Genomic DNA, 14143 nt, shown 5'->3' with positions numbered 1-14143 from the left:
ATCATATCAGTATCATAAGGCATACCTTTTTTGCTAATGCACAAAGGGGGAGAATGCTAGAGAATTGCTCTGATATTTGTTTGCTCTAATATGAACTGATATTTTTTGCTCTGAATCAAAATGAGATATTTCAACGTTTGCTCTGATACATTTTGATCATTTGCTCTGATACTTTTTGACATGATATGATTTGATTTGTACAACATGGTTGTTTATTAATCATGGTTGTGCATAATCAAAAAAGGGAGAGATTGTTGAGATTGTTGATAGGGGAGCACTGGTTTAGCTGAACCTACAATCTCAGAGCTTCTAGTTTTTTATGATGACAACATAATTAATAACACATGTGATGTTTATGTGTTACATGTTCTATTGCCTATATGCTATATGTTTTTATCATTGTGTAAATTTGTTTATAGCATTGAGAACATGATTGTGTTGATACATTGCATTTCACTATGCTATATAATTGATTTTATTGGTGAATGCATGTCTGATGTTTTATAGAAGGAAAACCACAAGCACTTATGTTGAACTTTTAATTGTGTGGAAAAACAACAGTTTTAACTCGACTTCATTATGGGGTGAGTCGATTAAAACTCGTGGCTTTGCATAAACCATTTTTAAAGTGTGCTGTGAGATTTTCAAAGTGAAAGTTTTTCAAAACTTTGTTTAACTGTGTTATATAGTCGATTATATGCAACATGCATTCGACTAAGTCTGTTACAGTTTTGAAATTTTGTTAATGCTTGAATTAAATGTTACAACGCTATATTTTTAATATGTTGACCAAACATTAAATGAGATTCGACTGCATTAATTGTACATTCAATTAACTACATTGATTGTTGCTAACTACTTTAACTGAATTTTGATATTCGACTGCATTAGTAGCTAAGTCGATTAAAATGTGTCTGAATTGTGAAAATCTATAAATTGACGCGAATTTGATTTTTGTAAGAACTTTTGTGAATCTAACAGTTTGTGATATCTTTTGCAGAAAGTGCATTCTTACAGAAAGAGAGAAAGAACTCCAAGAAACATGAAGTGATCGTGGTGATCATCTACTTGTGGATTCTTGAAGAGCAAGTTAACTACACGTACAAAGGTTGATCGTATCTGCACATTGGGTGTAACTGAGAGATCAGAGGCTACAATCTTGTAACGATTGGATTGAGGTTCCCATGTTGTGATTACAAGAAGAAGAGTGTATTGCGTTCTTGACTTTGAGGGTGGCTCAACGGGTTTGGACTGCAGGAGAGGGGATTCTTGCTGCTAGTCTGTTTGTATATTCCTATATTTTGATTAGAGGGTTAAAGAGGTGTTTTATATTTTTGACGTGAGGTCCCTATAAAAGCCTTGTTGTAAAACCTTGATCATTATAGTGCATAGGCTTCCTGTGGTTGGAGGGACACTGGATGTAGGCTTCGTCGAACCAATATAAAAACTCAGCGTTTTATCTTTCTATCCCTACACTCTTTTATTCAGTCGAATTCTTACTTTACTTAATCCATTTAATTTCCGCTGCATAAACAAATATTTTTCCTTGCGTTTCAAGAAAGCTTTTAAAGGCATCCACTTTGCGAAAAAGATTTAAAGAAAACATTGTTTTTACATTTCACCAATTCACCCCCCCCCCCCCTCTCTTGGTGTGAGAAATTAAGCCATTCTATTTTCAACAAAGAGGATGAGTAATCCTCCAATAGAAAGGAACAAACTAGAAAACAATGAGGAATATAGAGTTAAGTGGATAACAAATATTCCCAATTACGAAGCACTTCGGTTCTCTCCTCACATTGAACAAATGGAATAAGCCAATAAGTTCTCTTCCAATGGAGTAAAAGGATTAATTAGTTTATTGAATATGTAGTTTTCATTATGTCATTTGTTCATCACATTCTCTTCCCTTGTAATAAAACAAAATTGTTATATTTAACATCATCATAGGACATGGCTTCGGGAAGATTCATTAGACCCGTGAAGGTTGATTCAATTATTGGATATGAAGAATGTGGTTTACAATAGAAAGTTGTATAATGTAGTGGATGTAATGTAATATAATAAGGGAAAAGACAAAGAGATGTGGTGAGAAAAAGGAGATGGAAAAGAAAAATGTATGAATTACCCCTTTATAAACTATTACCCCTTTGTCGCAACTGGAATCACGACGGGGAGATAGCAAAACCTTTGAAAATAATAAATAGTTTGAAAATCATAGTTTGGAGTCACCATCATAGTTTATTTTGGAAAACTACGGAAAAATCATAAAATAAAGCAGGGTCTGCGAAAATCAGAGTTTTGAGTTCGGGAGTCGGTTACGTGTAGGAAAGGTATTACCACCCCGCAATGTCTGCCCGAAGGCAGTACCTTTAATTAGATGTGCAAAGATGATATGGTTTTTAAAATGGTTATTTTTTTCCCAAATAAAGTACAATACAAGACAACACAGGAAACAAAATAATATTTTTTTTTATTTTAGGAAGCCCACACAAGGATTGACCTTGCTCTTACGTATTCTCATGTGAGAAATTAGGGGTACGTAGTTCTTTTGGAAAATATGTTTGGATAATTGTTCGAGAAATTGATTTGGAAAATGATTGAGGAAAATTTTGGACTTTTGGGAGGTGAACCTGACAAGGAATAGTCTTGCTCCTACGTATCTTCACTTTTGGTTGTTTATCATTTGAAAAGGGTTTTTATTTTTTATTTTTTGAGATTTTATGATTTTTTTGGTATTTTTGGATTATCTTGACGAAAATGTTGTCATGATTTAATCAATAAGCTGAATATAAAACAAATAGATGATAAAATTATTTTTGTACTTTTTAAAAAAAAGTTTTGGAATTTTTATGATTTTTTTACATAATTGACATGATTGAGAAAGATTAAGATGAAAAAATAATTACACAAAGATTTACACTTACTTGCAAGAAAACTACATTTTTTAAAAGTTTTTTATTTATCAAGCAAATCCGAGACTTGACATAATAATAAAAAATGATTATCAAAAATGTAATTATCAATTAACGTCGAGACTTGACATGACAATTAAAATTATTATTATGAAAAATGTAATTATCAAGAAAGTATGAGACTTGACATGACAATAATTATTATTGTGAAAAATTAAATTATCAAGCAAATCCGAGACTTGACATGATAATTGATATTTTTGTGATTTTTTATTAGAGATAAAAAAACAAAATGGTTTATAAATGAAAATTTAGAATCAAAAACAGTTATGGAACAATAAAAAAAATAACAAGATAGTTCAAAATAAAAAGAAGAGGTGAGGGATAAGAACCTGGATGAGAAAACAAGGATAGTCTGATCAAAATCCAAGTGAAAATAGAAGCTTCAAGAGATGTAGATGTTGATATGGAGGAGAAGAGGTGTGTTGAAGTGTTTGATGATGGAATGAAGAGAGAAGACATATATGTATGTGAAGATATGTGTTGTGTGTAGAAGAATGATAGTAGAGGAGAGAAGAAATGTGTGGAAAGATATGTAGTATGGGAGAGAAGAGAAGGATATTGTGGGATTGAGTGTAAAAATGAAGTGAAGAGTATGTATGTATTTATAGAGTTATGATTAGAGAAAGGGTTGAATAAAATATAATTTAAAAATAATGAGTAGAAAAACTGAAAAAGTTAATGTGAAAAATAAGTAAAAGAAATAATATTAAAAGTGAGTGGAGATATTAGGTGAAATTATATTTACTTTAAATAATAAAAGTTAATGTGAAAAATAAGTGAAAGAAATAATATAAAAAGTGGGTGGAGAAATTAGGTGAAATAAAATATAGTAAATAGTAAAAGTTAATGTGAAAAATAAGTGAAAGAAATAACATAAAAAGTGGGTGGAGAAATTAGGTGAAATAAAATACAATAAATATTAAAGCTAATGTGGAAAATAAGTGAAAGAAATAATATAAAAAGTTGGTGGAGAAAGTAGGTGAAATAAAATATAGTACATAGTAAAATGGTGAGGAAGTAAAAATGTATGGGATTATTTTGGGTCATTGGGCTATGCGTTAAAAATTTAATTAATGGTGCAAACAATAAATCAAATAGTATTTTTTATATATATATTTTTATATTTATTTTTGTGATGAATTTCATTTACCTGGAAAAATTGGGTGTTGACAGTTATCCCTCTTTACTTAGATTTTACTATATGATATGAAAATTTAACATTTATATATTCTTGTAGTAAAAGATAAGTAAAGATAGAAACACTGATTTTGTTTGGGTTTCAAAATGAAAAAGAAGAAAAGAAACAATAATAAATTTTCAACAAAATATATAAAAGATGAGAGAATTGAGGTGTGCATTGTGGAGGGGTGTCCTAACCCTATGACTGAATTTGTTGAGGTGTCGCAACCTCATGGAGGTGTCATAACCCTTTGGATGAAGTGAAGTGAGGTGTCACAACCTCATGGAGGGTGTCATAACCTTTATGGATGAATGAAGTGAAGTGTCATAACCTCGTGGAGGGTGTCGTAACCCTTATGGATGAATGAAGTGAGGTGTCACAACCTCGTGGAGGGTGTCCTAACCCTATGAAAGAGTGAAGTGAGGTGTCGTCACCTCGTGGAGGGTGTCGTAACCTCGTGGAGGGTGTCCTAACCCTATGGAAGAGTGAAGTGAGGTCTCACAACCTCGTGGAGGGTGTCTTAACCCTATGAAAGAGTGAAGTGAGGTGTCGTAACCTCGTGGAGGGTGTCCTAACCCTATGGATGAGTGAAGTGAGGTGTCACAACCTCGTGGAGGATGTCCTAACACTAGTGCAGAAAAGGCCTTTAACGTCACCCTTTAGACGTCCGACCCTCGAATATCCAACCTACAAAATGACCGGTGGCATTTTTCGTAAATAAAACAACCATATAGATGTATGTTCTAGAGGGAATAGACTTCTATAGACATATAGACGTCTGATGTGGGAGGAACAAACTTCTATACACTCATTTTTGAAATCTAAAAAGTCATTTTTTGACTCCATTTAGACGTCAAATCTCATCAATCCGACTTCTAAAGCCATATAGACGTGTGATGTGGGGGGAACACACTTCTATATACTTATTTTTGAAATCTAAAAGTCATTTTTTCACTCTATTTAGACGTCAGATCCCGTCAATCTGACTTCTAAAGCCATATAGACGTCTGATGTGGGGGTAAAAGACTTCTATATACTCATTTTTTAAATCTAAAAAGTAACTTTTTGACTCCATTTAGACGTCAGATCCTGCCAATCCAACTTTTAAAGCCATATAGACGTCTTATGTGGGGGGAACATACTTCTATATACTCATTTTTGAAATCTAAAAAGTCACTTTTTGACTTCATTTAGATGTCAGATCCTGTCAATCCGACTTCTAAAGCCATATAGACGTCTGATGTGGAGGGAACAGACTTCTATATACTCATTTTTGAAATCTAAAAAGTCACTTTTTGACTTCATTTAGACGTCCCGCTAATCTGACTTCTAAAGCCATATAGACGTCTAATGTGGGGGGAACAAACTTCTATATGGCTGCATTAAAACACCGCGAACGCGAGGTAGCAGTTACGCGCACTTAATGTTCATCATCTTCCACGTGTTTTCTCTCCATGGGCTACGTTTTTCATGTTTGTTTTCTCACTTTTGCACCGTTTAAAATTAAGTTTAATCCGATTACATTACTCTTTGATGAATTATCTTTCATTTGAACCGATTAAAATGCGTTTTCGTTGGGTTTTGGTGTAGTCTTGCTCGTGTCCTTGGGCGGCGTTCTTGGGCGACGATTTCTTGCGTTTTGCACTCCTCTAATTCCCTCCAATGTTTTTAAAACCATCCAATACAGAAAAACGTACAATACATTCTCTTCAACTAAAATATAAAGTTGTAAACTCGAATCACCATGAGAAGGAGCAACCCGAGAGGCCTCAAGCAGAGAAAGATCCAATCAAATACGGTGACGCTTTAGATGTCTGATCTGTAGTGTCAATCGTCTGATCTATAGACTTCTGACAATGCAAACCAACGTTCCATCAACGTCACCCATAAATACGTCAGGTCGGGATCAAACGTAAAAAAAGTCCAAAATAACAAACGTCTAGAGCCTTTTTTGCACTAGTGTAACCCTATGGATGAATTTGTTGAGGTGTCACAACCTCGTGGAAGGTGTCCTAACCCTATGGAAGAGTGAAGTGAGGTGTCGTAACCTCGTGAAGGGTGTCCTACCCCTGTGGATGAATTTGTTGAGGTGGTACAACCTCGTGAAGGATGTCCTTACCCTATGAAAGAGTGATGTGAGGGTGAAGAAATTGAGTTTGATTATTAGGTTCGACCACTACCTAGCAAATGGCCGAAATACAACTAAAAGAAAAATAAATTAGGATCGACCATTGCCTAGTAGAGGGCCGGGATACCAAGGGTAGAAAAGTGAATTGGGCTCGACCATTGCTTAGTAGAAGGCCAAAATACCAATGGCAGAAAATTAAATTGCTTGGTTTCTTTGAATTGGAAACTTTTGAATTTGGTTATTGTTTTTGAATGAGTTTTTTTTTTTGAAGTTTTGAAATTTTGAAATTTTGAATTTTTTGAATTTTTTGATTGTTTTTTTGAGATAGAAATGAATGTCCATTTCTCATTAAATGAGAAAAAAGGTTTTAAAACCTTGCATAGTGTTGAAATTATGACTTAAAAGCAATAAACAAGGTGTTGAAACTTTGTACAAGGATCAGGGTATTGAAACCCGGATATGCAAGAGAAACATGATTGATGTGAATTTTGTATTTGAAATTGAAAACTTTGATGTATGTTGATTTTTTTGTCTTTTTGAAGGGAGAAGATTTAATAAACATTCATGAAAAACAAATTCAAAGTTTATGAAGATATGTACATGATGTTGACCTGTGATTTTTAATACATGATGAAAGATTATGAAACTATGACACATTTTTTATTTTGACTAAGTCAATTTGTCTTCTTTGAAATCATCAAATTTATGAAGATTTAGACTCTCTTTTTTTTGTCATTTGTTTTATTTTTATTTTTTTTACAATGGATGTCACAAATTCTAAAGTCAAATGTTCCAAATAAAGCTTATGTGTTTGACATTTTCTATTGAAATACTAGTGTATGCATGCTTGATATCAGAAGCTAGTCAAAATGGTAAAAGAGATGTTTGGAAGGGTTTGGATGAGACTGGGATGGCCACTTGGGCTTGTCATTTCTCATACAATCATCAATGGAAATGTAATATGTGAATGTCAATTTGAAATATGAGATACCTAGAAGTTGCCCCGGTTCATTGTTTGGGAAAGTGAATATGAGGTATCGGTCACGAATGTAGGAGTGAGAAATTCATTTGAGACTCACAAAATTGCCCCAATTTTGGTGGTTTGGGTTTATGAAAGCTTGGATGAACCAAGATCATGCAAGACCTAATAGAATGCATCAGATTTGGGTATGGGCTTTTGAATGTCCAGATGAAAATTTTGAGATTAGCAAAGTTGCCTCAATTTTGAATGGGCAAAAACATACGAAACTCACAAAGTTGCCCCAGTTTTGGAGAATGGGCGAAAAGATCATGTAAAACCTACAAATTTGCCCCTAGTTTGGGAATCGGGGGAAGAGTTTGAATAGGATATGAATTTTGTTCAAAAAGTGGTAATGGGTATGGAAATGATTGGCTAAAAGGATTGCCCCAATTTGTTTTCCTTTGCATGACCTCAACCAATAGGGAGTTCCAATCTTCCAAAGACATTTTTTTATTCTTTAATTTTTTTTTAAACAACCACATTGTTAGTCATTTTGTCTTGTCTCGAAATTAAACTTTATGAAAATTTGAGCAATCATTATTCAATTTGTTTGGACTTTTATTGGGCTTGTAATGTGGTTTGGGCCGAATGGTATTGAAAGAAATGATATAAAGGCTCAAAACATTATTTGTGGGTTACTTGAAACAAGAGTTATCATATAAACCTTGTATTAGTTATTCGTCAAACTTTTTGACTACTCTGCTCTTTCTTAAATTTCATTCTTCATTTGTCATCACTTTATGATTTTTTCTTTCTTTGTACAACTTTTCTTTCGATCATTGAGTGTTTTTTTTGTTTGCTGATGAGCTGAATTATAGTGTGATGATGACCCTTGTTTGGGTAAATTTTGAAAATGATTTATTTTTTGGCTAAAATAGGGTATCAATGGATATATCGTTTTACTTTTATTTTTTTATTTTTTATTCTTTTGATAAAGAAAGGTGGCCACACATCATTTCAAATTTTGATTGCTTTATTTTCAAAAGATTAACTTTACGACGATATTAGATAACATCCACACGAGTTAATTTTTTTTTATCTGGATGGATTCAAGGATCTCCCAAATAAATACTAGTGAAAGTAATCTTAACATGGAAAATTTTCCCTAGTGTAATATTGTGTTCATTATTTGGGCTCAAATAGCATGATTAGCGACAATCTTTTGTTCAGTTAAGGCTAGAAGATGAATGTTTTCAAGCAATGCAAACACATATATTTTAACAAAAATGTGGTATAATTATTTGACTCAATTAAGAATGACATCCATTATTTTATTTTCCTTCTTAAAATGTCATAAATTTGATGATCTACAATGAAAGCATGTGATACATTATGCCCTTTTTTTATTAACACAACTTTATTATCACACTAAGCATAAAAGAAAAGGTGTCACCTTGTAAATCATGAATCCTAAAGCTTCAGGTAAACCAATAGGGTTAATTATTATATTTTATTCAAATCAAGCATCACGGGTAAATCCATTGTCTCCCAATTGTTGAGTTGCATACTTGGAGAACAGGCCTATACAAAATCTGAGCTTTCAGATCTATCTTCATCTCCAACAACTGTTATTTGTCCAACGTTCATCCATCCAACACTGTGAAAACTCTCCTTGATGTCATAGATGTGAATCTTTCCTACTTAATAACACTTAAATTCATGCTCTTTCTACTGTTGCCTAATTTTAAAGGTTGGAGCGTATGCAATCATGAGATGCGGACGAGTAAAATTTAATTTACTTCATTTGTGCAGTTTTCATGGGGTAGTAAACCAACTCCTTTTGGAATAGCTTTCAATCCACTACCTCCTCCTACTCAACTATATCAAATACTTACAAATTTATCCATCAAAAGTTATCTATAGATTTATCCATCAAAAGTTATCTATGATTTATCATAAAAAATTATTTACATATTTATTCATCAAAAGTTATCTACGAATTTAATCATATATAATCATTGACGAATTTAATCATATATAATCATTGACGAGTTTATCTGTATATAATTACTTACGAATTTATCCATATATAATTATCTCTGAATAAATATGCAAAAATAACTTACGAATAAATTCGTAAGTAACTTACATACGATTATTTTATTTACGAATTTTTATCTATAGATAATTTATAAATAAGATTGTCTTATTCATGAATTTTATAACTTACCTATGAATTTTTTGGGATACATAATGTGTTTTTTTTAACAAGCCGTTAAGAATGATGAAACCATCGAGAAGAAGAAGGATGCAAATAAGAAAGTTGTAGCAAGGAAGAAGGTGGAAATATGATATAGTGTATTTATTTTATGTATAGGTACATAATAACTCTTATTATAAATACAACGAGAAAATTACGGTTATAAAGAAATTGTACTATTAAATTTTTGTAGATTAAATTTAGTTAAAATTTGATTTTTCTTGTTTGAATCATTTAGATTATTAGAAATGGAAGAGTATTTTGTTTGAGAAGATGAAACCGAAACCTAATAATATACTTATTCAATTATTTTTTAAACAAGTTATTTTAAGGTGATTTCAATGTATGAGAAGAATTAATTCAACTATGTCTGGCTTCTTTACACACATTTATGACTCCATCAATGTAGTTATTCAGGTACATGTGCCCACATATATATATATATATATATATATATATATATATATATATATATATATATATATATATATATATATATATATATATATATATATATATATATATATATATATATATATATACACTGCTATATATCTGAACTAATTAAATTCCGAACAATGTCCCTACAGTGGCAAGGAAAAAAGGTCAATCTTCTACTCATTGCTGCTTATAAAATATGTACGAAATAATATTGAATAGGAGGACTAAAGTAAAGATTTTATCTACTTAGGTCTTAAGCCAATCCTATCTATTTGCCTGTGTCATTCCTGAATTTTTAATTGATATATATATTTTCAACCACAATTGGTTGATTGTCTAACTAATGAATGTTATAAAATAATCTAAAGTGACAATGAATATTATATTTCAAACAAAATATATATAAAAGGTCACAATTACTAAAAAAACATCGGTGGATTTGAATGAATATTATGCTTAAAATGAAGAATGTTTTAAGGTACTAAGGTAGAGGTAGGTTCCATTTGAGTAGTTCTAAACGGAAGCATGGAATCTTCAAACAAAAACTAAAACCATCATCATCAACAATATATATATATATATATATATATATATATATATATATATATATATATATATATATATATATATATATATATATATATATATATATATATATATATATGGTTTAATGTCTCGGTAGGTCCCTATTTTCGGCGTGAATTTCAAATAGGTCCCTTTTCTTTTCGGCGTCTCAATTGGGTTCTTTTCTGTGTAAAATTGGAGCAATTAGGGGTCTGCCGTCAAATTAGACAAACGGCCGTTTAAGTTTGCCTACGTGTTATTAAAAATGATTTTGAATTAATTTTTGTATTAAAAAATGGATTTGTTCTTCAAGGGCAAAAAAGGTAAACTGGGGCAAACCCTTTTCTTCTTTTCTTCTTCGATTGGAAGCGCGTTTCTTCTTTTCTTCTTCGATTGGAAGCGCGGAGGGGAAATCCCTTCCGAATGAAGAACTTACAAGAGGTCACGATGTTATTCGCTATCAGGACCGCCGGCGACGACGCCGGTCACCACCAGGGCTTCTCCCAGCGCCCCGCTTCACTTCGGGCAAAGCACTCCTACACCAGCGTCCACAACCGTCGCGACCCCTCGAGATCTCCAGTCAGGCGACCGTTGCGCGACCACGCTCCGTCAAGATAGGACAGCCACCGGCGATGACGGTCACCATAGGAGGAAGATTTACCAGCGTCAACGCGACCTTCTCCTTCTTCGCTCTTCTCCGACAACCTAACTTCACCGTGCTTCTCACTGTTCCTGTTTTTTGACTGTTGGAGACATGAAGAGAAACTCAAAATTTGTTTTGTTTGTGCCCGAGTGGTTCTTGATGGTTCCTAGTGAATACAGGTGAGTAGTGTGAGAAGTGTATGATAGATGATGAAGGCGTTGAGGTGGTTACGGATGAGAGGAGTCAAAGGTTGGAGTTTGTATGGTTGCAGTAGGCAGAGACTGGGAAAAAAATCTCTACATAATTGAGCTCAACCGTAATTGCAAACTAACTTTTAAGTGCCTTACTTGAGCTGGCATAATCCAAGAATAAACGAAGCAAACAAACAGAGGGCCAGTGAGAATGTGAACAGAAGTTAGACATTCTATTCCAACAACAATGCCACTTAGTGGTAACCAATGCTTGACCAAAAACGACAATATTGGTTTTTGCACCAAACTAGGCATATTTGCCTATAATATTACCAAAATGGGCAAATTCAACCAAATTTACGAAAATGGGGAAGTCGTGGGGGGCCCAAACGACTTCAAATGAAGAAGTCGTGCCCCTCCTGCACGACTTCACACTGTTTATAGCAACAGTGTTGAAGTCGTGCACCCCAAAAACGACTTCAAGACTTTGTAATCGATTACAATGTAATGGTAATCGATTACAGAGTGTTGAAATCATGACCACCCTGCACGACTTCAAATTTGTATGCCACCAAAAGCACTGGTAATCGATTACAAAACATGTGTAATCGATTACCAGGTTGTTTTGGTGCAAGGCAGAAGAGGACGCTCGTCCAGGCAGCGGACGCTCGTCCAGGCAGAAGCGGACGCTCGTCCAGGCAGAAGCGGACGCTCGTCCAGGCAGAAGCGACGCTCGTCCAGGCAGAAGCGACGCTCGTCCAGGCAGAAGAGGACGCTCGTCCAGCCAGGCAGAGAGAACGCTCGTCCCGAAAGCTAAGAGGACGTTCGTCCATCTAGCTAAGAGGACGCTCGTCGAGATGCGCTCAGTGGACGCTCGGTAGGAGAAGTGGACGCTCGTCCATTTTCAGTGAACGCTCGTCCACATACAGATCGTCCGCCCGGCGCGATTTTTCCAGAAAGTTTCACGCAAGAGTGCTTCTTCCAACATAACCCACCTGGTAATCGATTACCAAAATGGTGTAATCGATTACCAGTACGTTTTCTGCCTTCACATTTCCAGTCTTGCAGGGGTGAGGATTTCAACATTGTGTAATCGATTACCAAAAAATGGTAATCGATTACAGGACCCAGAAGTAAAACGCACAGAAAGAGATGAAGGAGATGAACAGAGAAAGAGAGAGTAAAACGCACAGAAACAATATTATTCACTCTGATTTCTTCAAAGTCACATTTACAAGAACAGAGGTTTAGAATTTATACAATGAAAAGGAAACTGGACAGTTAATTATAAACTGTCCTCTCTGAAACAATCATTACAAAACTCTAACACAAAGTTGCCACAGTCCTCTCTTATTTAGGTAATTTCCTAATCTAAACCGAACAAATCTAACCCAGAACTACATAAATCAAGGTAAATCAACAAAAACATAGAAAGCCCTTTGAGAGAAGTATAAGAATGATCCAGTTAAAGGGAAATGAAGCCATACAAGGTACCAAATCACTTCATCTTAGCCTCTGTAAAGAGAACATGACGATTAACCCTAGGATCAAATTTTCGAAACTCAAGCTTCTCTGTGAACTGTCTCGGCTTTCTCTTTTCATAGAAAAATCCAGTGCCGGCAGCAGACACTGGTTTCACAAACATCTGAGCCTTTTTCTTCTTGTCACCCATTCTTTACTCTTGAAAGTGATATCACTATCTATCACAAACGCAAGATCTGTAATGGAGGTGTTGTGAGACGCAAATCTGTGTGGTAGATGTTCGATTCGTCGCGCTGCTGCAGGTGCGTAAGGCTGCTCCTTCCACTGTTTGTCGTGGCTAACGCCGGTGAGGTGCGATTGGAGGTTATCAGAGGAATGGCAAAGAGAAGATGATATGAAGAGGATTATATGAAAAGGGTTTGCCCCAGTTTTCCTTTTTTGCCCTTGAAGAACAAATCCATTTTTTAATACAAAAATTAATTCAAAATCATTTTTAATAACACGTAGGCAAACTTAAACGGCCGTTTGTCTAATTTGACGGCAGACCCCTAATTGCTCCAATTTTACACAAAAAAGAACCCAATTGAGACGCCGAAAAGAAAAGGAACCTATTTGAAATTCATGCCGAAAATAGGGACCTACCGAGACATTAAACCTATATATATTTAGTTTGATGCTTATGCACGGTTCTCTAATTAATCACCAAAATAGATCTTAGAACCATAATTTCTTAAAACACATATGAAACTAAATAAAAGAATAAACAAAAGTTGTAATGCATTAGAAAAAGAATAAACTCAATAAACTGAACATTGCATGAAAATGGTTAGATTCCCTATATCTCTACCCTAATTATTGAATTGTGGTTATTTATTTTCTTTTTAATTAGTATATATTATTATTAGCTTATGAACATTATTGAATGACATAATCATATGTTGTGATATATTGTTAATGTATTCATTACTCAAAACAAGAATGAAATTAAAAGAAACTAACGAATTTATTAGAATCAATTAAACCTATGAAGTCAAACCATTAAATTAATGGAAGAAAGTGTGAATCCCTTTCTATTAATATAAATTTAATTTTATATAAGTTTTTCTGAGAAAAAAATCATCAAAAAGATAATGAGACATGAATATAATTTATAAATAATTGACATCATATTCATTTAAAAACTTCAAAATAAGGAATTTATGGATTTTTAGGGTACTTAAATTTTTCATATTTCTATTCAATATGTAAGTTATTCTAACAATAAAAAAAAGTGTAAAGGTAGAGTATGCAAAAATCTTGTCGTATACATTATCAAAGC

General features: G+C 33.7%; 1 protein-coding gene across 1 annotated transcript; it reads right to left on the bottom strand.

Moving 5' to 3' along the window:
* Positions 1–12707: 12707 nt before the first annotated feature.
* Positions 12708–13229, bottom strand: LOC108335569 (uncharacterized). The gene has a single exon (XM_017571604.2). The coding sequence runs from the start codon at positions 13013–13015 to the stop codon at positions 12842–12844; it is 174 nt and encodes a 57-aa protein (XP_017427093.2). The 5' UTR covers positions 13016–13229; the 3' UTR covers positions 12708–12841.
* Positions 13230–14143: the final 914 nt, after the last annotated feature.

The sequence above is a fragment of the Vigna angularis genome, chromosome 10 (genome assembly GCF_016808095.1).
Source record: "Vigna angularis cultivar LongXiaoDou No.4 chromosome 10, ASM1680809v1, whole genome shotgun sequence".
Taxonomy (NCBI): domain Eukaryota; kingdom Viridiplantae; phylum Streptophyta; class Magnoliopsida; order Fabales; family Fabaceae; genus Vigna; species Vigna angularis.
Note: the sequence above shows the minus strand (reverse complement) of the source record. Positions and strands in the feature narration are given on the sequence as shown.